At 41.8% G+C, this 23,979-nt stretch overlaps 1 protein-coding gene across 1 annotated transcript; it reads right to left on the reverse strand.

The window, feature by feature from the left end:
• Positions 1 to 433: 433 nt before the first annotated feature.
• LOC106566489 (scavenger receptor cysteine-rich type 1 protein M130) lies at positions 434 to 16,925 on the reverse strand. Its single transcript, XM_014134562.3, has 18 exons — positions 16,847 to 16,925; positions 13,811 to 14,122; positions 13,256 to 13,375; positions 12,419 to 12,625; positions 10,855 to 11,070; positions 10,252 to 10,566; positions 9,469 to 9,774; positions 8,966 to 9,259; positions 7,945 to 8,271; positions 7,514 to 7,828; positions 6,774 to 7,073; positions 5,836 to 6,111; positions 5,400 to 5,699; positions 4,923 to 5,057; positions 4,207 to 4,320; positions 2,034 to 2,198; positions 1,569 to 1,792; positions 434 to 1,321 (listed from the first exon to the last, which is right to left on the reverse strand). The coding sequence occupies exons 1-17, from the start codon at positions 16,902 to 16,904 to the stop codon at positions 1,623 to 1,625; spliced, it is 3,930 nt and encodes a 1,309-aa protein (XP_013990037.3). The 5' UTR covers positions 16,905 to 16,925; the 3' UTR covers positions 434 to 1,321; positions 1,569 to 1,622.
• Between the last annotated feature and the right edge of the window lie 7,054 nt (positions 16,926 to 23,979).

The raw sequence follows: 23,979 nt of genomic DNA on the forward strand, positions 1-23,979 counted from the left end.
AGAATCATTTTTGTTTGCCTGAGAGAATGTGACGTGATGGTAAATGGCTTTTTATGCTGTGTATCAAACTATAGCTGTTCAAAAACATACAGTTTAATACACAACACCAAAGCAATCTCCTATGTCTTCAGCACCTGGTCAGTCCGTGTTTACAGTAGATTATATTACAGTCTAACTAAGATTCATTTATTGTCCTTTTTCACAGTATTGTCAACTCTTACCTACAGTATGTGCATGTCCCTCAACTGTTTTCACTTCTCTAAACTGTAATATTTTTGGAGCATTGTAAACCTAAAAAATATGTAGGAAAACCATATACTATATAATTACCATCATTTGAATAATTTCATAATGTGAAATGTATAAACACGACAGGATCAATAAAGGCAATAATTCGATCTCATTACAAAACAACACTATACTGACATCACAGTATATGTTATTATAGCAGTGCATTTTCATTTTTGGCAAAAGTGAATTACATAATAAAAACAATCGGACACTTTAATCACATAATCAGGGCCAGCATTCTTAATTATATATTTTATACTTATATTTTCTCATCATCATCTCAAATGTTAAAATTTTTTAAGTCGACTGATTTTAACTTTACACTTGATATTACATTTTTTTCCCTATTGATAATATTCTTAAATTCCAGTCACCAAATCCCAAACATGATTTCATAGATAAAACAAAACACTAAACAAACATGTTTAAACGAATAAAAGACAGACAAGCTCTTAACTACTACATTCATACTTTATAAACCTTAACATCAAACAACTTCTAAAGGAAGAAAAAGACTATTATTGATGTAAGATCAGAAAAATTACTTCCAGAAACCTTTTACTGAGAAGTTGAAGATAAGAATAAAAACATAATTTTTTGCACAATGCTATTGTAATTAAAAATACAAATGTTTAAAATGTTACATTTATAAATGGTAAAAAAAGTACAATAAAAAGGTTGTAAAACAGCTGTTGGCTATGAGCTTTGATGCATACACTAAAAGCAGTTCATTTTGCAGGTCTTCGTGGAAGGAAATATCACATTTCAAGATCATGTTTCATGAATACATGTGTTGTGGTGAGACAGACACTATTGATTCCGTTCTGTGTCAATCAGTTCTGTTTTACAGGCCATGGCACAACAAACTAATCAAAACAGATGATTTGAAAAGCAATATCAAATATTAGACAAAAAAAAGTCAAGAAATTTGAATAATTGTATCTTTACATATGAAAAAGAAATACTGATATTATATGAAGGTATGTGAGTTTTTTTACGCAGGCAGCTTTTCCCCTCCAACTTTGGGATCCTAAAGACCAATGAGAATCAAATTGACAGACATACTGGGTTAATACCCTTCAGACAACATTTGATGTGGTAATATGTGTTTTTTTCTATTTTGTAAAATTCAACCAACCATACAGTAGTAATTTTACATGACATGATTAAAGTTACAAATTACTGGCTAATTCCTTCATAAAGTAGAAACAATGATGTATATCATTCAATGATGCATGGTGCCGATATAAACCATGTCATCAAAACACCATAATCACCTCTCATAGTTCTGTTTGACAACAGATCATGTCAAGCCTCCATGTTGCCCACTTCTAGCCATCAGGCTCCAGGTAATCCTCGTCATCATGGATCGCCAGGCCCTTGGGCTTGGGTCTCTCATGGACCTCTGCAATCTCCTCTCTGGTCTCAGCTGGCGTGATCATTGACACCACATCATCGTAGCTCTCCTGTTGATCTTCCTCCACCTCGTAGGTAACATGTTCTGTAAAAAATGTATTACAGAGCAGCACATGAAGAATATTATAATCTAAGCTATTTAGCAGACGCTTTTTATCCAAAGCGACTTGTAGTCATGCATGCATACATTTTTCGTATGGGTGGCCCCAGTGGGAAACAAACCCAAGACCCTCAGTGTTGTAAACACCATTCTCTACCGACGGAGCCACACAGGACCAAAGACACAACACATTCATGTATGTAACTGAGCTGGACCTTTATATTACCGTGGGTAGCAGAAGGTCCAGCACCTGGGACTGGGCTACTAGTTCCATCTTCTCCACTGGATAATGGTTGAGCTGGGACATTCACCTCCTCAGCAATGTCGTCATAAGACAGGGAAGACGCAGCACTTCGCCGGCCATTCTCCTTGTCTCCGCCACTCTCTGATTCTGTAGGAACGGAGATACAGAGAGGGATGTGATGGTACAGCAACGCAGCACTGCATTTTACCAGGACAGCTACAGTGATCCATTCTCCACCCCTGATCATTACAGTAGTTATCTCTTCTGTTGTCTACAGTGATCCATTCTCTACCCCTGATCATTACAGTAGTTATCTCTTCTGTTGTCTACAGTGATCCATTCTCCACCCCTGATCATTACAGTAGTTCTCTCTTCTGTTGTCTACAGTGATCCATTCTCTACCCCTGATCATTACAGTAGTTATCCCTTCTATTGTCTACAGTGCCTTCGGAAAGTATTCAGACCCCTTGACTTTTTCCAAATTTTGTTACATTACAGCCATATTCTAAAATTCATTAAATTGTTTTTTTTCCTCATCAATCTACACACAATACCCCATAATGACAAAGCAAAAACAGGTTTTTAGAAATTTTAGCAAAATTATTACAAATAAAAAACTGAAATATCACATTTACTTAAGTATTCAGACCCTTTACTCAGTACTTTGTTGAAGCACCTTTGGCAGCGATTACAGCATCGAGTCCTCTTCTTCAGTATGATGCTACAAGCTTGGCAAACCTGTATTTGAGGAGTTTCTCCCATTCTTCTCTGCAGATCCTCTCAAGCTCTTTCAGGTTGGATGGGGAGGTCCGCTGCACAGCTATTTTTAGGTCTCTCCAGAGGTGTTCAATCGGGTTAAAGTCCGGGCTCTGGCTGGCCACTCAAGGACCTTCAGAGACCTGTCCCGAATCCACTCCTACGTTGTCTTGGCTGTGTGCTTAGGGTTGTTGTCCTGTTGGAAGGTGGACCTTCACCCCAGTCTGAGGTCCTGAGTGCTCTGTAGCAGGTTTTCATCAAGGATCTCTCTTGTCTTTGCTATATTCATCTACCACTGAAAAACATCCCCACAGCATGATGCTGCCACTACCATGCTTCACCGTAGGGATGGTGCCAGGTTTCCTCCAGACGTGATGCTTGGCATTCAGGTCAAAGAATTCAATCTTGGTTTCATCAGACCAGAGAATCTTGTTTCTCATGATCTGAGAGTCTAAGCAATCGGTGCCTTTTGGCAAACTCCAAGCGGGCTGTCATGTGACTTTTATTGAGGAGTGGCTTCCCTCTGGCTACTCTACCATAAAGGCCTGATTGGTGGAGTGCTGCAGAGATGGTTGTCCTTCTGGAAGGTTCTCCCATCTCCACAGAGGAACTATAGAGCTCTGTCAGAGTCACCATCGGGTTCTTGGTCACCTCCCTGACCAAGGCCCTTCTCCCCCGATTGTTCAGTTTGGCCGGGCGGCCAGCTCTAGGAAGAGTCTTGGTGGTTCCAAACTTCTTCCATTTAAGAATGATGAAGGCCACAGTGTTCTTGGGGACCTTCAATGCTGCAGAAATTTGTTGGTACCCTTCCATAGATCTGTGCCTCAACACAATCCTGTCTCGGAGCTCTACGGACAATTCCATCGACCTCATGGTTTGGTTTTTGCACTGACATGCACTGTCAACTGTGGGCCCTTATATATACACGGGTGTGTGTCTTTCCAAATCATGTCCAATCAATTGGATTTACCACAGTTTCAAGTAGAAACACCTCAAGGATGATCAGTGGAAACAGGATGCACCTGAGCTCAATTTTGTGTCTCATAGCAAAGGGTCTGAATACTTATGTAAATAAGGTATTTCTGTTTTTAAAGTTGAATAATTTTGCAAATATTACTAAAAACCTGTTTTTGCTTTGTCATTATGGGGTATTGTGTGTAGATTGCCGAGTCATTTTTAGAATAAGGCTGCAACGTAACAAAATGTGGAAGAAGTCAAGGGGTCTGTAAATTTCCGAAGGCACTGTATCTGCTACACTAAGCACTGAATATAAATACTATATAATGTTTTGTTGATATATATATATTTACATATATAGTTTTATTAATGAAAATTCGAATAATTTAATGGATGACAGGCATGTTTGTGGAGTTGTTTTAACAAAAAGGGCTGGACTCACCGTGGCGATTCAAATCTCTCATTTCCAATGGTCCGAATAGCTCACTTCCGTTGGTCTCTACGTCCTCATAGTCTCCACTCTCAAAAGCAGACTCTTTTCTCATTGAGAATCTCGCTGGATCCAGAATATTACACAAATGAAAACATTTTCAGTCTCTCCAAAGCATACATATTAAGAACATTTATTTAAATGCATTCGAGTTGTTGTTTTCACATATTCCATAACATTTGATTCAATGTCACTTGTTGTTTCTAGTTTAGACCATGCTGTCAAAGTGCTCACTGAATGCCCTCTAGTGGTGGCTCAATTGTACAAATGCATTTATAATGTGTTTAGGACATAGAGATAGATAGAGGACTCATCACGGATGTAACCTATTTTAGCATGAACATTGCCATTGAGGGCTCCACCATTTTAAAGTAGTCAACTGGGTGGGGATTCCTATAAATTGGGAGCAATCAGCCAATGAAGAAGAAGAAAATTGACTACTTCGCTGCCCATGCGTCACAGACGCAATAATGGCAAAGATAAAAAGATGAGTCTTATATCTATGGTTTAGGATCTATACCACCTTAGGATAATTTCCTAATTGTGACAGAACTAAACAGATACACAAATTATTACAAAGGCGTCCTTCAATTTGGCTATTTTACTGTAAGTGGCTTTAGTTGGTAAATCGCTACAGTATTATTATCAGCCGTTGAAATTGCACTTACACTTGAACCTGGTTACAAATCGTCTTCGCAGGAAGAGACAGAGGGCAACGACCATGACCAGAGACAACAGTCCGAGGGAAAGACCAACATACAAGTTGATGGGGGTCGGGGGAATGGAGTCTTTGATTGGATAACCTGAAATCATATTACATGATTGGGGAGAAATTTTATAATTTAAGACATAGACTGTACACATTTTGTCAATCGAAGATTTTAGGGAAAGAGTGTTTTGAGTTTTACTAAGATGGCAAAAGCAACTCTGAGAGAAATCGTTTTGCCATTCTATAGCTAGATAGAGCCCCACAGTCAGCAACATATCTGAAAACAAGGTTACCTCCCACATCACACTATAGCTACTTACAACCTGAAACATTGGAAATTAGCACTTTACATTTACGTTATTAAGCAGACGCTCTTATCCAGAGCGACTTACAAATTGACTTTGAACAACTAATGGTGGTGTGATTGTTGCAGTACCTGCACAGTAGATTACACCAGTTTTTTTACATTCATTCTTCTTGATGACGCAATGCTGTAACTTGCGATTCTCAGGGGAACATTGGAGAGATATCTCTGGTATTGTTTGTTCTTTTTCCTCTTCTGACTGTTCAATCTGATCCCGTCGTAAACCTATAGGAGAGCTACATCCTAGCTCCTTGCAAAGTAAAACACCTTCTTTTCCGAACACATTCGGTTGACATACCGACTTCCAGGTGCCTCGATAAAATATCTTAATTTCCCCTCCACATTTCTGAGTTGAATTGAATTTCACACCACCTGAAAAATAAATGATAAAGCTACACAACTTACTGCACTGTTAACCTCTGTTATGGAAACATCACTACTGCATTAACTACACGATTAGTTATCGCTTGTCATCTACACGTCTTCAAAGTTAATATTGAACTCTTACCTGCACAGGACACAGAAACCAATCCACTACCACACTTTCCTCTTCTTGTTTTGCACTGCCCGAGTTTGGACTCTGAGCCAATGCAGCTGACGAAATGTGCATCACCTTGACTTCCTTTGTCGATTTTTTCGAATGAGATGATGTTGCTACACCGCTGCTCTTGACATACTATTTTGGAGTGACTGTCATCCCAGTTATCATAACACACTGGCAAGTTATTTAACCTCACCTGCCCATAGCAGGTACCTGGTTCTCCCAGGCTTGCTATGAGATCATCTATGGGGAAACATAGGTGTAAGAATATATAGGCCTCTCAGTCCTTCAGCAGTAACATCACTAATCTTGGCAACTTAGATAGCACAACATTTATATGGTATTATAAACTGGGTGGTTTGAGCCTGTACTATGACAAAATATTTATTTTTGCTGCTCTAATTAAGTTGATAACCAGTTTATAATAGCAATAAGGCTCCTCAGGGGTTTGTGTTATACGGCCAGTATACCACGGCTAAGGGTTGTGTACAGGCACTCCTCAATGCGTCGTGCATAAGAACAGCCCTTAGCTGTGGTATATTGGCCATATACCGCACCCCCTCGGGCATTATTGCTTAAATATACAGTACATTCAGGAAAATATTAGGTACATCCCAATCATATCTCCCTACTCCATGTTGGAAGTTTCATTATTTTCCTTTCAAATCAGTGAAGGCAGGTGAACAAGTGCACACTTTGGAATGAAGGGGAGATATTTGGGACATCACCCCTGTGTTCATAGATATAGGATGTCACGTGGGGCCTAAGGCTCATTGTGTATATGTTTCTATAGTGACTAATGTTGTCATTTTGGAATAAAGATATGCAGAGGCAAAAATCATACCATTATCAGTGAGAGTATTTGGAATTATTTGTCTTGTACAATTATTTGATCAGTATCTTACCTTGGCACTGTAAGTAGATCGACTGGTTTTGAGAGGGCCTGTCGTTTAGTTCACAGTCCCAGATGCTGTTTGTCTCCCCTTTACAGCTGTACTTCTTCCCCCAAAAGAGATCATGATAATCTGCCTTTTCCTTAGCAGTATGTTTTATGTAGGCTCCACAGCCCAAGTCTTTGCACAAAACCTTGCTCTCTGTCTCAGTCCAACCATCGCTGCTGACAGCCCGTCTGTCTGCTTCACTGTACACGAACACGTAGCCTTCACAAGCCCCGTTCCCTAGCTTCAACACCATTCTCCTCCATTCTGTGAAATAACACAAGGCACAGTGAAGGTTGGGTCAAGTTAAACACAGCAAACAATGTGCAGCAGGTAGCCTAGGAGTTAAGAGCGTTGGGCCAGTAACCGAAAGGTTGCTGGTTCAAATCCTAGAGCTTACTAGTTGAAAAATGTGTGGATTTGCCCTTGAGCAAGATACTTGATCCAAATTGCTCTGCATAAGTGTATCTGCTAAATGACTAAACTGCAAAGATAAGTGAGGAAACCCTCAGGCAAATACAGTTTTAAGAATGCAAGGGCCCCAAACTATACTTTTTACAAAAAGACGAACGAGTTATTGTGTACATAATGACTTTCATATGAAGATTGTAAATAGTAAAAAAAAGTATAGCTATTATTATAAACTTTACACAATATATTCTCTCATTTTGACTCCGGTGTTGAAAACATAGAAACAAACAAAATACCAGAGCATTGGAGACCACCGAGGACACAGTGTTGGTTGTTGGTCTTAGAACCTGTAACTGTGCACTCTGCCGAAGAATTGCTGTTTGCACCACATGTGAGGTCTGACACAACAGCACCACTGTTTGCAGATGAAGGGCCAAAGAACGAGAGAGGTTGGACACCATGTCCACAACCCTGCTCTCGGCAGATAGTGTTTTGGACATCTTGTTTCGTTAGGGCAGTCTTACAGACAGGCATCCAACTTCCTTGGTAGAACATCTGCACGTTGCCCGAGCATCTCTCTCTATGCTCCATTAGCCTGGCCTTGACACTTCCTGCATTGGAACAATAACATCAAATTAAAAACAATCATGCATTAGCAAAATAATGTGAGAATAAAATGACAAAAATATGGATATAATGGAAAACAGGGACTGTTACATGATATTACCTGAGCAAACAACATAGGCTGGCTTGTCCTGACAGTTAGACTGGTCAAGGTTTTTGACCATGTTGCACTGACTGATGTTCTTTGTATGCTGGGTATTGTGCAAACTGCTGATGGTGATTTTGTCTAAAGCTGATGGTGATTTTATCAGGTTGGACAGAGGAAAGATGGCTGATCCACAATCCAAGTCTTTACACAACATGTCAGACTTATTATCCGTCCAGGCATCCTCACAAACACCTCCACACGCTCCGTTGAGGCACACATCCACCTTTCCCCAGCATTCCCCCTCGTCTTTAGTGGAAACTTTCAGGCTTACTGTTTTACTACCTGTCAGGGCAAAGCCCGAGATAAGGAGGAACACCATGAAGACCTACTATTAGTATTATTATCAAATTATTTCATCACCTTTTATCATCATATACAGTTATTCTCCTTCGAAAAACAAAATAATCAACCATTATAAATAAAGAGAGAGAGAGAGAGAGGAATGGGATGGAATGGGATGCGATGGAATGGAATGGGACGCGATGGAATGGGACGCGATGGAATGGGATGGAATGGAATGGGTTGCGATGGAATGGGACGTGATGGAATGGAATGGAATGGGACGCGATGGAATGGGACGCGATGGAATGGGATGGAATGGAATGGGATGCGATGGAATGGGACGTGATGGAATGGAATGGAATGGGACGCGATGGAATGGGACGCGATGGAATGGAATGGGACGCGATGGAATGGGACGCGATGGAATGGGACGCGATGGAATCGAATGGGATGGAATGGGACGCGATGGAATGGAATGGGATGGAATGGGACGCGATGGAATGGGACGCGATGGAATGGGATGGAATGGGATGGAATGGGATGGAATGGAATGGGATGGAGTGGGACGCGATGGAATGGGATGGAATGGGATGGGATGGAGTGGGACGCGATGGAATGGGATGGAGTGGGATGGAGTGGAGTGGGACGCGATGGAATGGGATATCACATTTTTTGTCAATAGAATGCTGTGTACCTGAGCAGACGACAGAGACTGTACTGTGGTTTGACAGACGCTCACTCTGCTCGCAGTCAAAAAGGGATTTTTTCCTTTCCAGGCAGTTGTAAGTGTATTTCCACAAATCAGTGGTTCCACTAGTGGATTCAAAGGTAAATGAGGTAGCATCCCCACAGTCCATCTGTTGACACACCACCATGGCAGTTTGACGATCAAAAGTGGCGTTGGACCCAGACAGCCAGTAATTCTTCCCAGCTTGCTCTATGCCCACCTTGCCAGAGCAGTCCCCCATCAGAAACACCACCGCATGCTCTAAACAATCAGAAGAGAGGCAGGGGAAAGGTTCCACAAATCAGTAAAACACATGTAATCCTAAACAAACCATATTAAACTGCAGCATCAAAGCAGAAAATAGTTATATTTGGGTAAAAGTGTACCTATGATTAAAACAAACTTTCCATAACAAACTGTAAAGTTTAATATGCATATCTTTTTTGTACAAAAAGGAAAAAAACAGATACCTTGGCAGATTAACATCTTGTTTTTATCCTGTTCTTGTTGTCGTTTGTTGGTTGACTTGATACAGTTAGAGATAGATTTAGAGTCACTAGTACAGGTCACCTCATTGTTCAATACTTGACTCGTTCCTTGAATGAAGGAATCAGTATCAGCCAAAGCATCACCACAAATCATTTGATTGCAGAACACTTTGGAGTTTTCATCATTCCAGTTGCTTGCACGGACGCTCTTCCACACCCCTTCATACTGAATCTCTACTCTTCCAGCACACCTCCCAGGGCCATCTGACAAACGCACTTTCACACTACCTGGAGAACAATGTCAGGGGAAAAGAGTATGAAAAACGATTGATATTATTCCAAGTATTAATAAACCTACAACTTAGCACATTACAAATGCAAAAATGTGAAAATTATAAACCAATGAGAAAGAAGAAGAAACCTGCAGACTGCTCTTACTAGCATCACTGCTCCTAGAGGGCCTTGAGGCCGATACGTCAAGCTAAATAAAGAGCAGTGATACTAGCAAGAGCAGTGTGTGGCCTTCTTCTTCTTTTCTCATCTTATTCGGCTGTTACCATGCACCTGCTACTAAGATAGCTCAGATGTGCAATTGCCTTTTGAAGATTAGAAACCAAAAATCTACTTCTTTAGATATAGCATTTGAAATTAACAAAATAGTGGTAATAGTTTTCCACATATTTTTCATGTTGTTGTAATTCTATAATCAACGCTGAAAACAATCCTACTGCTCTCAAGTTTTCTGTGTTGTGTAATGTATAGTACCTGAGCAGATGACACTGGCTTTCTTGCATAAGGTTGGGTTCTTATAATGCTTGGCCAGACAGTGCCACAGTGAAGCCTCAGAGTCTTTGCAATCTACTCGGTCATGCTTTCCAACTTCCTGGAGTTTACTCCCATAGCTGACTGACACAACCTCTCCACAACCCAACTCTCGGCACACGACTCGTCCATCCTTCTCATCCCAACTAGTAGAACACACAGCCTCCAGGGTACCAGAGTGGTTGATGTGTACTGACCCAAAACAAGGATTGACATTCTGGCTTTGGTCATCTTTCAACAGGGATATGTTGACTTTGTCTGAAACACATTGAACAATAATTCTCAAAAACTTCTAGAAAGATATTATTTTCTTTTTCCCATGCACATTGCTTTAGACCAACAAACAAAAACATGCAGTATTTGGATATCAAATAAATTAAAGAAATACAATAAATGCCTTTTACTCTGATAGTCTTTTCCCTTTTTAAGATTGCCTTTTTAAAGCTTTACTCATGATTCAAAACCTTAGAACATTTGTGATTTTTGTCTAGAGAACACTGTGCGCTGTCTCAAAGAATGAAAAATTGACCTCTTAGAGAGCTTTACCTGTACAATTCAGTGAGATGTTTTTGGAACTGTCACAGACCATGTTTTCCTGACTGTGACTTTTGCCACACAACATGTGTGAGCACAGATCATCACTTGATTTGTTCAGCTTGTATTGGCTTTGGCATACAGGTTTCCAAACACCTTCATCCTCTTCCACTTCCAACTGTCCAGAACAGACATTGCTTCCACCTTGAAGACGAAAGTTGTGATGATCTGTTGGACATAAATCATACATTTTTTTTGTAATTACACCTACAAAGGTAACAGTAAACGTTCCACTTTTATAAAATGAGTTGACATAGACAGTATATCTTGTTAAATTAGTCAAAATCAGAAGGGGATCATAGTGCACAGGCAGATACCAAAATCGGAACTTTGATACATATACATTGACATTTGAGTCATTTAGCATCTTCAAACAGCTAGGTGGGACAACCACATATCACAGTCACAGTATAAGAATATTTTGAAGATAAATGCACAACGCGGAGGATGAGATGACTGGGATTAACGATCAACAGGAGTTGGTTTTCAGTTCAACATCTGTTAGAATCTGTGTGCTGTCAGTCCTGAACTCAGAGCCACGTGTGCTACGTTCTGTACATTGAGTCTGGGGCAGGATACTTGGTATTTGGCCATTGGCCAATTGTCCTGCAAGGACTTCTGATTGGTCAACCCCAGACTAGGGTGGAGGGTTATAAATGGCATCCTGTTCCTTTGTTCTGTGGAGAAAAGCTGAGGACAGGGGAGACTGACCATCTACCTCCCAGCATAACATCTTGATTTGTCCTTCTCAAATAAACCTATTTTTCTCCCCCTCATTTGCTTTGGAGTTTGTGTTATTGAAGAATAAATAGCTAACAACAGTAAGTACACTTTCCTCAATAAAGTAGTTATCAGAGTCAAAGCTAGAAATGAGGGGGGTGGAGGGGAATCAAGTGCAAGTGTTGGTTCAGGACACCAGAGGTGACAGAACGAAGTGCTAGGATTGGGGTGTAAAGTTTGAGCATAGCCTAAAGGTAGGGGGGGGGCATTTCCCCTTGCTGCTCTGTAGGCAAGCACCATGGTCTTGTAGTTGATGGGAGCTTCGACTGGATGTTAGCCACATAGCTAGAATTCGTAACATATCATACGTTTGGTAAATTTGTAACATATAATACAAATTGTAATTCGTAACATATCATCATGTGATGAATATCCACAAATTAATACATACCGTATGAAACGTAAGATATCACACTAAACGGAGTGTCACAGAGTTTACGTACAGAATAATACGAAATGCTGTGAGACCAGGTTGTTCCACTAAGACCTCCACTAACTGTACATACAGTTCCACTAACTGTAACTACTCAGTGGGCATAGAACTGCAAAACCTTATGAATGTAACCCCAAAAGTGAAGTGTGAAATCTGCAAACAGTTAGGCACTAAAGCACCTTAATGCATCACACATACAGCGTAAGAATTATATGAAACAATTGTGATTAGAGCATAAGATAGTGGTTGTAAGATCAATGACTGTTAGCAGTGAATGTGGTGAGGTGAATATGAAATACTTGCCTGAGCAAATCACGGAGACAGGTTCTGTACATGACTCTTCAGTCGTGGTTATACATTGCCAGATATGTTTCAGATGCTCTACGTTGCTGCACTGTATAGTTTGGAGGCTGACAACTTTCTCAGTTTGTGAGAACGTTCCGGCTGCTGGGAGACGCTTAGATTGGCCACATTTGAGATGTTCACACACAAGATCAGCCTGCTTTTTATCTGAGCCAGAGGTAAAGAACAGACATTATGACCCAAGGGTGAAATTGTGGTGTCGATATTGGGGAAGATGAACAGTAGACGAGGGTCCCGGGTATCTCCCCGGAATTGGTTTTGACAATTAAAACACATTTTCGCAATTTTCTGCAATTCTGCAAATGCCCCTAACCCCCCAAAAATAAAATACAATTTTGTCTATGTTAAGACCATCACTAAAGGATTGTTTTCACTGCTCACACAGTCTAGCCATACTTCTTGAAATACATTTTCTAAAATAAAGGAGAAGAAATATCTTCAAATGAAACAACCTGGATAATTGACACATTGGTAGTTTTGCTATTCACTACCTAAAACAAAATCTGGATAGTGATTGCTTGCAGAACCTAATTAAGCATATAAAGTAAGTTCTAATGAAAGTTAATTGTTATGAAATGATATAAAGCATAATTAGATTGTACATTTAAAAAAAATTACATGGGTCCCAAATTTTAAAGTAATTTATAATAACACAAAATAAAATCAGCCTAAAATGATTCATTCATATTTCACCCATGCGAATGGTAAAACTAAAACTAAAAAGTATAGTATTTATTGTTACTATCAGAAATCAAGTTAACAAGATGTAGCTCTTACCCCAGTTCAGACTACAAAAGTAGCCCATTTTGTTGGCCTTCTCCATTGATGTTGTTTTGTACCTGAGAGTTCCAGCACATCTGAACCCAGGCAAACTCTCAAGATCAAGCTGAATCTTCTCTGATGACAATGTTAAAAAGGACTTGTGAGGCTCAAAATGTCATTCAAATGCTTCATTTTGTGTTTAACTTATGGAATTAAATATCGCAAATACAACACAAAATAAAATCCATATTTTCAATATTCGAGTTGACAGTCAGATGATGTAACAAGTCATTTTGCTAAATATCAAAGTTAGTAACACAACTTTTTTTATATTGATATTTGGTATAGCATATAGGCATCGGCCATTGTGACAAAGAAAATATTGAGGTGTCAGTATTAGCCAACAATTAACATAAGTAAATTACCAAACAGCCAAAGAACAACAAAATACATTGTTACAAGGGGGAGGAAAGGGGGAAGAAAGAATGTCTGTCAATGTAGTAAAATATCCAACCTGATAGAGTTACCAATACACAACAGCAAATGTGTATAACTCAAAAGAACACTTACCCGAACATGTGATTTTTTTGACTGTATCCTTGGTATAAGAACTTCTGTTCCACCCTGGAAACATGCAGTTCCATAGATACTTCTCATTTCCATTGCATTCCACCTCGTTCATCCATGTGGTAGGCCTAGCCTTTGTCAACAGAATGTCTTTAGAGCTCATGGATGTCCCACAGCCGATGCTCTTGCAGATGACCTCCTCATTATTCAACCGCCATTTCTGGTCACCAACAATACCCCATATCTTATCATGGAAGACTTCAACATAGCCCTCACATGGACCATCCCCACCCTGCAGGATCAACCTGTCCGCCACTGCACAGTAAAATAGATATTATTCTAATAACCAGACCTGTGGTTTATATACATGTGTAGATTATCTTTTATTTAAATACAAATGTTCTGTATATTTTAGTATGTTTTAATAATGAGGCCTAAATCAACTACTTCTATTGGAAGTATTTGAAGATATTTTGCAATAATATTTGAAAGTATTTTCAAATACTTATTTCTAATACTATTTTCAAAAACCTAGGTTAAATGCTTGGGAATGTATTTGAGTCAGTGTCTTTGTATGCCAATACTTTCCAAGTCTATTTCCAAAGTTAATTCCAATATTCAACTACTTGTCTCTTAAAATAAACATCTGAATACTTACTTTGAAATGTATTTTAAAGTAATTGAGATATTTGAACCCAGGTCGGCTATTAGGTTACTGTAATTGGGGAAATCTCGGAGTGAAATCCTCATTTACTAGCTATTTAATGGTGGGGATATTACCAAAAAATGTTAGCCCCAATTTTTGAATGTAATAGAAATATGGCACAATATTCATAATCTGATATGATAGAGGAGTATACTCAGTTTGGCTCTACAGTACGTATTTTTTGTATTATTCTTCAAAAGACAAAACTGCTTGTTTGATTGCTTGTTAAAAGCATCTAGGACAGGTTAAGATTAGACAACAAAAAAAAGCTTTTAAACCAAAATCCAGGACAATAATTGTACAAATATTAATAACATACGTTTAGAAATCATACAAAATAATTGATTTACTCATTTAGAACTAGGCCTAATGCAGGCACATCTGTATGATCTATAATTAACAAATACATTGTAGGCCTATGAAGGGATACTGTATGTATTGTTGGACAATTTACTTCCAGTGTTAACATCTTATAGAAATAATTCAGTTATAGCTAAATATATTGTCACCCTTGCACTTTTCTTAAATATATTTTTTCTAAAATAAGTTGAAATTGTGTCAAGAACTGCAACGCCGCTGGGTTTTTCCCGCTCAACAGTTTCCCGCCGTGTGTTTCAAGAATGTCCCACCACCCAAACGACATCCAGCCAACTTGATACAACTGTGGAAAGCATTGGAGTCAACGTGGGCCAGCATCCCTGTGGAACGCTTTTGACACCTTGTAGAGCCCATGCCCCCGACGAATTGAGGCTGTTCTTAGGGAAAAAAGGGGTGCAACTCAAAATTAGGAAGGTGTTCCTAATATTTTGTACATTCACTGTATGTAGAACCTAGTGTTGTGCTGGAGATATTGAAAATTAGGTTGAAAAGCGGTGAAAATGACCCTAGAGAGATATTACCACCCAAGGCTGCAAATAGGCTATTGAGGAGGCTTATTATGCTTAATCAATAACAATGCACTAAATCACAGACTGGGCACATCATGAAACACATTGAGGCAAACATTTCAGACAGTAGCCCAGTCGCAAAATATAACTCAATTGATTGAACATTACATGTATTTCAATATGATTGAAATAGCCTATATACGCCCATGTAGCCTACGTATCTTTTAATGCCGTCATCTCAATTTTTCATTTGAAGCTTCATTTTATTCTTCACTTATTTGTAACGATTGCAAATACTTTGGCAACTTTGTATTTGTAGTCAACTTCGTTCTGAAATTATCGGCAGTCACCGTCACACAGACGGAGAAACATCTGGATTCTATGTTTAGCGGAGATCTTCTGTGAATAAAGTGATGCAGAAGGGCAAAAAAAAAGCATCTAACGACGCACTTTGGCTGCTCTACGAATGGTCTGGAGCACTAGTAGATGTGTAAAGGTTTTTAAGAACCACGTTACTAACGAAGGCTTTGGGAAACACCTCGGCTACTAAAGATACATCGTAAGAAGGTTCTAACGATGATCTTAACACTACGAACGCTCTCGGAAACGAGGCCCTGAAGGCCCTTGTGTCTCTTTCAGCATTGGGGTATTCCTATGTAAACCAACTTATTGGAGCATTCCAAGAAAATAACACCCTCCCTACAATCAAACATGGAGGAGGTTTGATAATGCTGTGTGGTTGCTTTGCTGCTTCTGATTCCCGGGGGCAAGGCATCATGAAATCAGCAGATTATCAAGGTGTTTTGGAGTCCAATGTTTAACACAGTGTCCAATAACTGGATCTCCACCAAAGGTTGTGGGTCTTCCAGAGGGACAATGACACCAAGCACACATCATAAAGCACCCAAGAATGGTTCAAAAAAAGAAACGCTCTTCTAGAGTGACCAGCATTGAGTCCAGATCTGAATCCCTGTTCTGAAAAAAGCAGTTGGTGGAATGCACCCCTCAAATATTGCAGAATTGGAGCAGTTTGCAGCTGAAGAGTGGGCCAAAGTTCCAGCAGATAGGTGCAGCAAGCTCATTGATGGCTACAAGAAGTGTTTGTCAGTAGTTATCATGGCCATACAACCAAGTATTAGTTTTCTCCATAAAAAAAATGCTAATTTAAGTTTAAAAAAACAAAATTTGTTCTACAACGTTGAAAATTCAGCAACAATGTGTGGAGACCAAAAGTTTTTTTCAATTTCAACTGAATTTAGAAGAAATAGGAAATTGTTTAAGAAAAGTGCAAGGGTACCAATATATTTGTCCGGAACTGTAAATGCGTGGAGGGAAATTGTTTCAGTTATATTATCTATAACGCACGCCAAGAAGGCTACATATCCCTTATATAAAATACATTTACTATCCTATTGACTTCCATTATTAATCAAAGTTTCTACTTGCCTTGAGTGGAGGACAGGTGTGGGGATGATGCATACCAGAGCAGTAGCAGGAACCACATAGTCACAACAGAACCAAAAAATGAGGCAGAGAAAAACTACCTTGGTTTATAAGGAAGGGTTGCATTTCCTTAAACTTTAAATACAGGTCATCTTTGTCACCACACCTAGAAAACGCCATACAATGTAGCTCCAATAATCCCACTATTTGTTACATTACTGTATTCCGAGTTTAAGAAATTACACACTTTGATAAAGCTATATTATATTTTACAGAGTCATTTTAAATTGACAAATAAAGTTACATTTTACTGTAGGTGTCCATTGTAAATGAAGAGGCCTTGCATATTGACACAAAGTAGCCATCCACACTTAGATAAACCATGGTTTTCTTGTGGTCATATGAATCAGTATTTCATGATAGTAAGATGTAGTTTAGTAGGGTTGATATATTTACAGTAAAGGTACATGCATTATTGTCACAGAGTGCTTACAACTGTTAAAATAACTACAAGAGTAGAGGTTATTATCGAGTTTCATATCTCTTAAGAAAGAAAAAGGACATGTGAAAACCAGATATGAACACCAAATGCAACTTATATTAGCCTAAATTACTGTAAACACACACTTCTTGTAACCAATAGAGTGGCAGGAAGCCTAGCAGTTAGAGAATTGGGCCAGTAACTGAAAGGTTTCTGCGTTTGAATACCCGAGCCGACAAAGTGTAAAAACTGTTTAATGTGCCCTTGAGCAAGGAACATAACCATAATTTGCTCCAGAGACGCTGTACAACTATGGCTGAACCTGTAAAACAACACATTTCAATGCAGCTATTTGGTGTATGTGACAATAAAACATTATTTTTTTATTTTTTTTAACATGTAAGGTATCATATGGCATTTTTCAACATGGTATATAAATGAGTTTAACTTGAACAACTATGTTTTTCATGAGCAAAAAAACGAATCTGAGACCCTCAGCAAGACGTCATTATGCCAGGCTGTGGCTGTGGCTGAGATAAGAGATTTGACAGCTAAGTGGAAATGTTGAGTGATCTGTGGCTTTGTGGTCTGTCTGCTTACTGAGGGAGATGCAGTTATCTCCTACCATCTCAGAGGAGGAAAGGGTAGGGACACTTTTATTAAGCTCATCGTCTTTAGCAGAGGCATTTTCATTCGTACACACTGTTCTTCTATATGTGTAGAAGGGGAAATTCTCCTTCTCCAAAGAGGACACCTCTTCAGACTATGAGTAGGCCTATCAATCATCCAAGTGTACTTTTTTTTTGTGGCAAATATTTAAACATGTTTTGTCATTTTTTTGTTGGGAGGTGGGGGTGGGCGGGTGGGTTAAAGTTACAATATTTAAATGAACCTCAATCCATATTCTGTTCATATATTTCAATTCATTATTTCCCACAGAACATAATGAATACAATACAGACTGATACCTAGTCAGTTGCAAAACTGAATGCGTCTTCTGCATTTAACCCAACCTGAATCAGAGAGGTGCGGGGAGCTGCCTTAACCGACGTCCACTGCACCCAGGGAGCCGTTGTTGTTGGTGTTAACTGCCTTGCTCAAGAGCAGAACGGCATTTTTCCCACCTTGCCGTCTCAGGGATGCAAACCTACACCTTCCGGTTACTGGCCCAACCCTCTGAACCGCTAGGCTACCTGCTGCACATAACTAAAAAGTATTGATCATTTTGATAATATTATAAAGTTGAAGTAATAATACATTTAAAAAACACCCAGCCAACACGCTTCCACCCCCAACCTCGCATCCCATTCACCCAACCCCACCCAGCCAACACGCCTCCACCCCCAACCTCCCATCCCATTCACCCAACCCCACCCAACCAACACGCCTCCACCCCAACCTCCCATCCCATTCACCCAACCCCACCCAGCCAACACGCCTCCACCCCAACCTCCCATCCCATTCACCCAACCCCACCCAGCCAACACGCCTCCACCCCAACCTCCCATCCCATTCACCCAACCCCACCAAGCTAACACGGCCTCCACCCCAACCTCCCATCCCACTAATCAAACCCCACCCAGCCAACACGCCTCCACCCCAACCTCCCATCCCATTCACCCAACCCCACCAAGCTAACACGGCCTCCACCCCAACCTCCCATCCCTCTAATCAAACCCCACCCAGCCAACACGCCTCCACCCCAACCTCCCATCCCACTCATCAAACCCTACCCAGCCAACACGCCTCCACCCCAACCTCCCATCCCATTCACCCAACCCCACCAAGCTAACATGCCTCCACCCCAACCTCCCATCCCACTCATCAAACCCCACCCAGCCAACACGCCTCCACCCCAACCTCCCATCCCATCCCATTCACCCAACCCCACCCAGCCAACACGCCTCCACCCCAACCTCCCATCCCATTCACCCAACCCCACCCAGCCAACACGCCTCCACCCCAACCTCCCATCCCATTCACCCAACCCCACCCAGCCAACACGCCTCCACCCCAACCTCCCATCCCATTCACCCAACCCCACCCAGCCAACACGCCTCCACCCCCAACCTCGCATCCCATTCACCCAACCCCACCCAGCCAACACGCCTCCAAGCCAACCTCCCATCCCATTCACCCAATCCCACCCAGCCAACACGCCTCCACCCCAACCTCCCATCCCATCCCATTCACCCAACCCCACCCAGCCAACACGCCTCCACCCCAACCTCCCATCCCACTCATCAAACCCCACCCAGCCAACACGCCTCCACCCCAACCTCCCATCCCATCCCATTCACCCAACCCCACCCAGCCAACACGCCTCCACCCCAACCTCCCATCCCATTCACCCAACCCCACCCAGCCAACACGCCTCCACCCCAACCTCCCATCCCATTCACCCAACCCCACCCAGCCAACACGCCTCCACCCCAACCTCCCATCCCATTCACCCAACCCCACCCAGCCAACACGCCTCCACCCCCAACCTCGCATCCCATTCACCCAACCCCACCCAGCCAACACGCCTCCAAGCCAACCTCCCATCCCATTCACCAAACCCCACCCAGCCAACACGCCTCCACCCCAACCTCCCATCCCATCCCATTCACCCAACCCCACCCAGCCAACACGCCTCCACCCCAACCTCCCATCCCACTCATCAAACCCCACCCAGCCAACACGCCTCCACCCCAACCTCCCATCCCATCCCATTCACCCAACCCCACCCAGCCAACATGCCTCCACCCCAACCTCCCATCCCATTCACCCAACCCCACCCAGCCAACACGCCTCCACCCCAACCTCCCATCCCATCCCATTCACCCAACCCCACCTATCCAACACGCCTCCACCCCAACCTCCCATCCCATTCACCCAACCCCACCCAGCTAACATGGCCTCCACCCCAACCTCCCATCCCACTCATCAAACCCCACCCAGCCAACACGCCTCCACCCCAACCTCCCATCCCACTCATCAAACCCCACCCAGCCAACACGCCTCCACCCCAACCTCCCATCCCATCCCATTCACCCAACCCCACCCAGCCAACACGCCTCCACCCCAACCTCCCATCCCATTCACCCAACCCCACCCAGCCAACACGCCTCCACCCCAACCTCCCATCCCATCCCATCCCATTCACCCAACCCTTCCCAGCCAACACGCCTCCACCCCAACCTCCCATCCCATTCACCCAACCCCACCCAGCCAACACGCCTCCACCCCAACCTCCCATCCCATCCCATTCACCCAACCCCACCCAGCCAACACGCCTCCACCCCAACCTCCCATCCCATCCCATTCACCCAACCCCACCCAGCCAACACGCCTCCACCCCAACCTCCCATCCCATTCACCCAACCCCACCCAGCCAACACGCCTCCACCCCCAACCTCCCATCCCATTCACCCAACCCCACCCAGCAAACACGCCTCCACCCCCAACCTCCCATCCCATTCACCCAACCCCACCCAGCCAACAAGCCTCCACCCCAACCTCCCATCCCATTCACCCAACCCCACCCAGCCAACACGCCTCCACCCCAACCTCCCATCCCATTCACCCAACCCCACCCAGCCAACACGCCTCCACCCCAACCTCCCATCCCATTCACCCAACCCCACCCAGCCAACACGCCTCCACCCCAACCTCCCATCCCATTCACCAAACCCCACCCAGCTAGCATGTCTCCATCCAACCCCTCCCCCCACCCCCCACTCCTGGAAACAATGTTTCCACCCTTCCCAACCCACCTATAAACTAGTCACCCCTCACCCCCTAGATTCCCCCCCTCCCCCCAGTGAACAGAGAAAACCGTCTACATACTACCCCTTCCCCATGGGTCTGAAAGCAAAGAAAGTAACACACAGATTAAAATAGGTATAAACTTTTGACTGGTACGGTAGGTATATATATATATATGTGTGTGGCGTCATGTGGGCGAGCGGATTGCTGATGCGGTTTGCTGATGTCAATGTTGTGAACAGCGTGCTACGGACAACAAACACAATTGCATTTTATTGATGGTAATTTGAATGCACAGACATACCGTGATGTGATCTTTAGGCCCATTGTCGTGCCATTCATCACCTCATGTTTGAGCATGATAATGCACAGCCCCATGTCACACGGACCTGTACACAATTCCTGGAAGCTGAAAATGTCCCAGTTCTTCCATTGCCTGCATACTCACCAAACATGTCACCCATTGAGTATGTTTGGGATGCTCTGGATTGACGTGTACAGCAGCATTTTCCAGTTCCCGCCAACATCCCGAAACTTCACATCTTTCAATCGACTGATTTGATTATATGAACTGTAAATCAGTAAAATCTTTGAAATTGTTGCATGTTGTGTTTATATTTTCTTATATATGTGTTGGGCTGTAAAGATTGTTTATTTGTACATTTGAAGTCAAAAGTTTACATACACTTAGGTTGGAGTCATTAAAACTCATTTTTCAACCACTCCACAAATTTCTTGTTAACAAACTATAGTTTTGGCAAGTCGGTTAGGACATCTACTTTGTGCATGACACAAATAATTTTCCAACAATTGTTTACAGACAGATTATTTCACTTAAAATTCACTGTATCACAATTCCAGTGGGTCAGAAGTTTACATACACTAAGTTGACTGTGCCTTTAAACAGCTTGGAAAATTCCAGAAAATGATGTCATGGCTTTAGAAGCTACTGATAGGCTAATTTACATAATTTGTGTCAATTGGAGGTGTACCTGTGGATGTATTTCAAGGCCTACCTTCAAACTCAGTGTCTCTTTGCTTGACATCATGGGAAAATCAAAAGAAATCAACCAAGACCTAAGAAAACATTTTGTAGACCACAAGTCTGGTTCATCCTTGGGAGCAATTTCCAAACGCCTGAAGGTACCACGTTCATCTGTACAAACAATAGTACGCATGTAGAAACACCATGGGACCACGCAGCCGTCATACCGCTCAGGAAGGAGACACGTTCTGTCTCCTAGAGATTAACGTACTTTGGTGCAAAAAGTGCAAATCCATCCCAGAACAACAGCAAAGGACCTTGTGAAGATGCTGGAGGAACCAGGTGCAAAAGTATTTATATCCACAGTAAAACGAGTCCTATATCGACATAACCTGAAATGCCGCTCAGCAAGGAAGAAGCCACTGCTCCAAAACTGCCATAAAAAAGTCAGACTACGGTTTGCAACTGCACATGGGGACAAAGGTCGTACTTTTTGGAGAAATGTCCTCTGGTCTGATGAAATAAAAATAGAACTGTTTGGCCATAATGAACATCGTTATGTTTGGAGGAAAAAGGGGGAGGCTTGCAAGCCGAAGAATACCATCCCAACCGTGAAGAACAGGGGTGGCAGCATCATGTTGTATTGGTGTTTTGCTGCTGGAGGTACTGGTGCACTTCACAAAATAGATGGCATCATGAGAAAGGAAAATGATGTGGATATATTGAAGCAACATCTCAAGACATCAGTCAGAAAGTTAAAGCTTGGTTGCAAATGGGTCTCAAATGGGTCTCCCAAATGGACAAAGCATACTTCCAAAGTTGTGGAAAAATGGCTTAAGGACAACAAAGTCAAGGTATTGGAGTGGCCATCACAAAGCCCTGACCTCAATCCTATAGAAAATTTGTGGGCAGAACTGAAAAAGCGTATGTGAGCAAGGAGGCCTACAAACCTGACTCAGTTACACTAGCTCTGTCAGGAGGAATGGGTCAAAATTCACCCAACTTATTGTGGGAAGCTTGTGGAAGGCTACCCAAAATGTTTGACCCAAGTTAAACAATTTAAAGACAATGCTACCAAATACTAATTGAGTGTATGTAAACTTCTGACCCACTGGGAATGTGATGAAAGAAATAAAAGCTGAAATAAATCATTCTCTCTACTATTATTCTGACATTTCACATTCTTAAAATAAAGTGGTAATCCTAACTGACCTAAAACAGGGAATTTTTACTAGGATTAAATGTCAGGAATTGTGAAAAACTGAGTTTAAATGTCTTTGGCTAAGGTATATGTAAACTGTATGTATTGGGCTTTAGCTGAGATTATTCTTTACGGAGTCAAGTATATTTGTCCAGGCCTTAATTGTGAGGTGATTGCCATCTAAGAGCCAAGATCTTTTTTTGTGGCAGGGCTGCCTGCCAGGGTACTTTTAAAGAAGCACTTAGTTAAGCACAGATAAAATGCACTCTGAAACTTTCCTCTGTTGCAATATGACTGAAGATAATAATTGTATGCATCATGTTTATGTTAATTAATTTTTGCTTTGGATGTAACTTAGTAGCCAACATGTGTTAAAGAAATGCTTGGATGTCTACGATGATGATTATCATAAAACTACTGTACTTGCAATGCTTGCTTTCATTTCATGAGAAAAACACATACCACAGAGACATCTCTGCTAACAGAAACCACATCTTCCATCGTAGTGAGGCGATGCACTGACTGTTTCTTTCACATACTGTAGGTATTGAATGTCCTTAAATTGAACTTGCAATTTAGATGAACTCTTATATTATACGGTGTCTCCATCTCTTTCTTTGTTTGTTATTCATTTATTTCATTGAAAAAGTTTAGGTGTAATACAAAGCATGTGGGTTTCTAAAACGGGCTATTGCATAAGACACCCCAGTAACCATGGT

This window comes from Salmo salar, chromosome 13, assembly GCF_965601325.2.
Source record: "Salmo salar chromosome 13, fSalSal1, whole genome shotgun sequence".
Classification (NCBI taxonomy): Eukaryota; Metazoa; Chordata; class Actinopteri; order Salmoniformes; family Salmonidae; genus Salmo; species Salmo salar.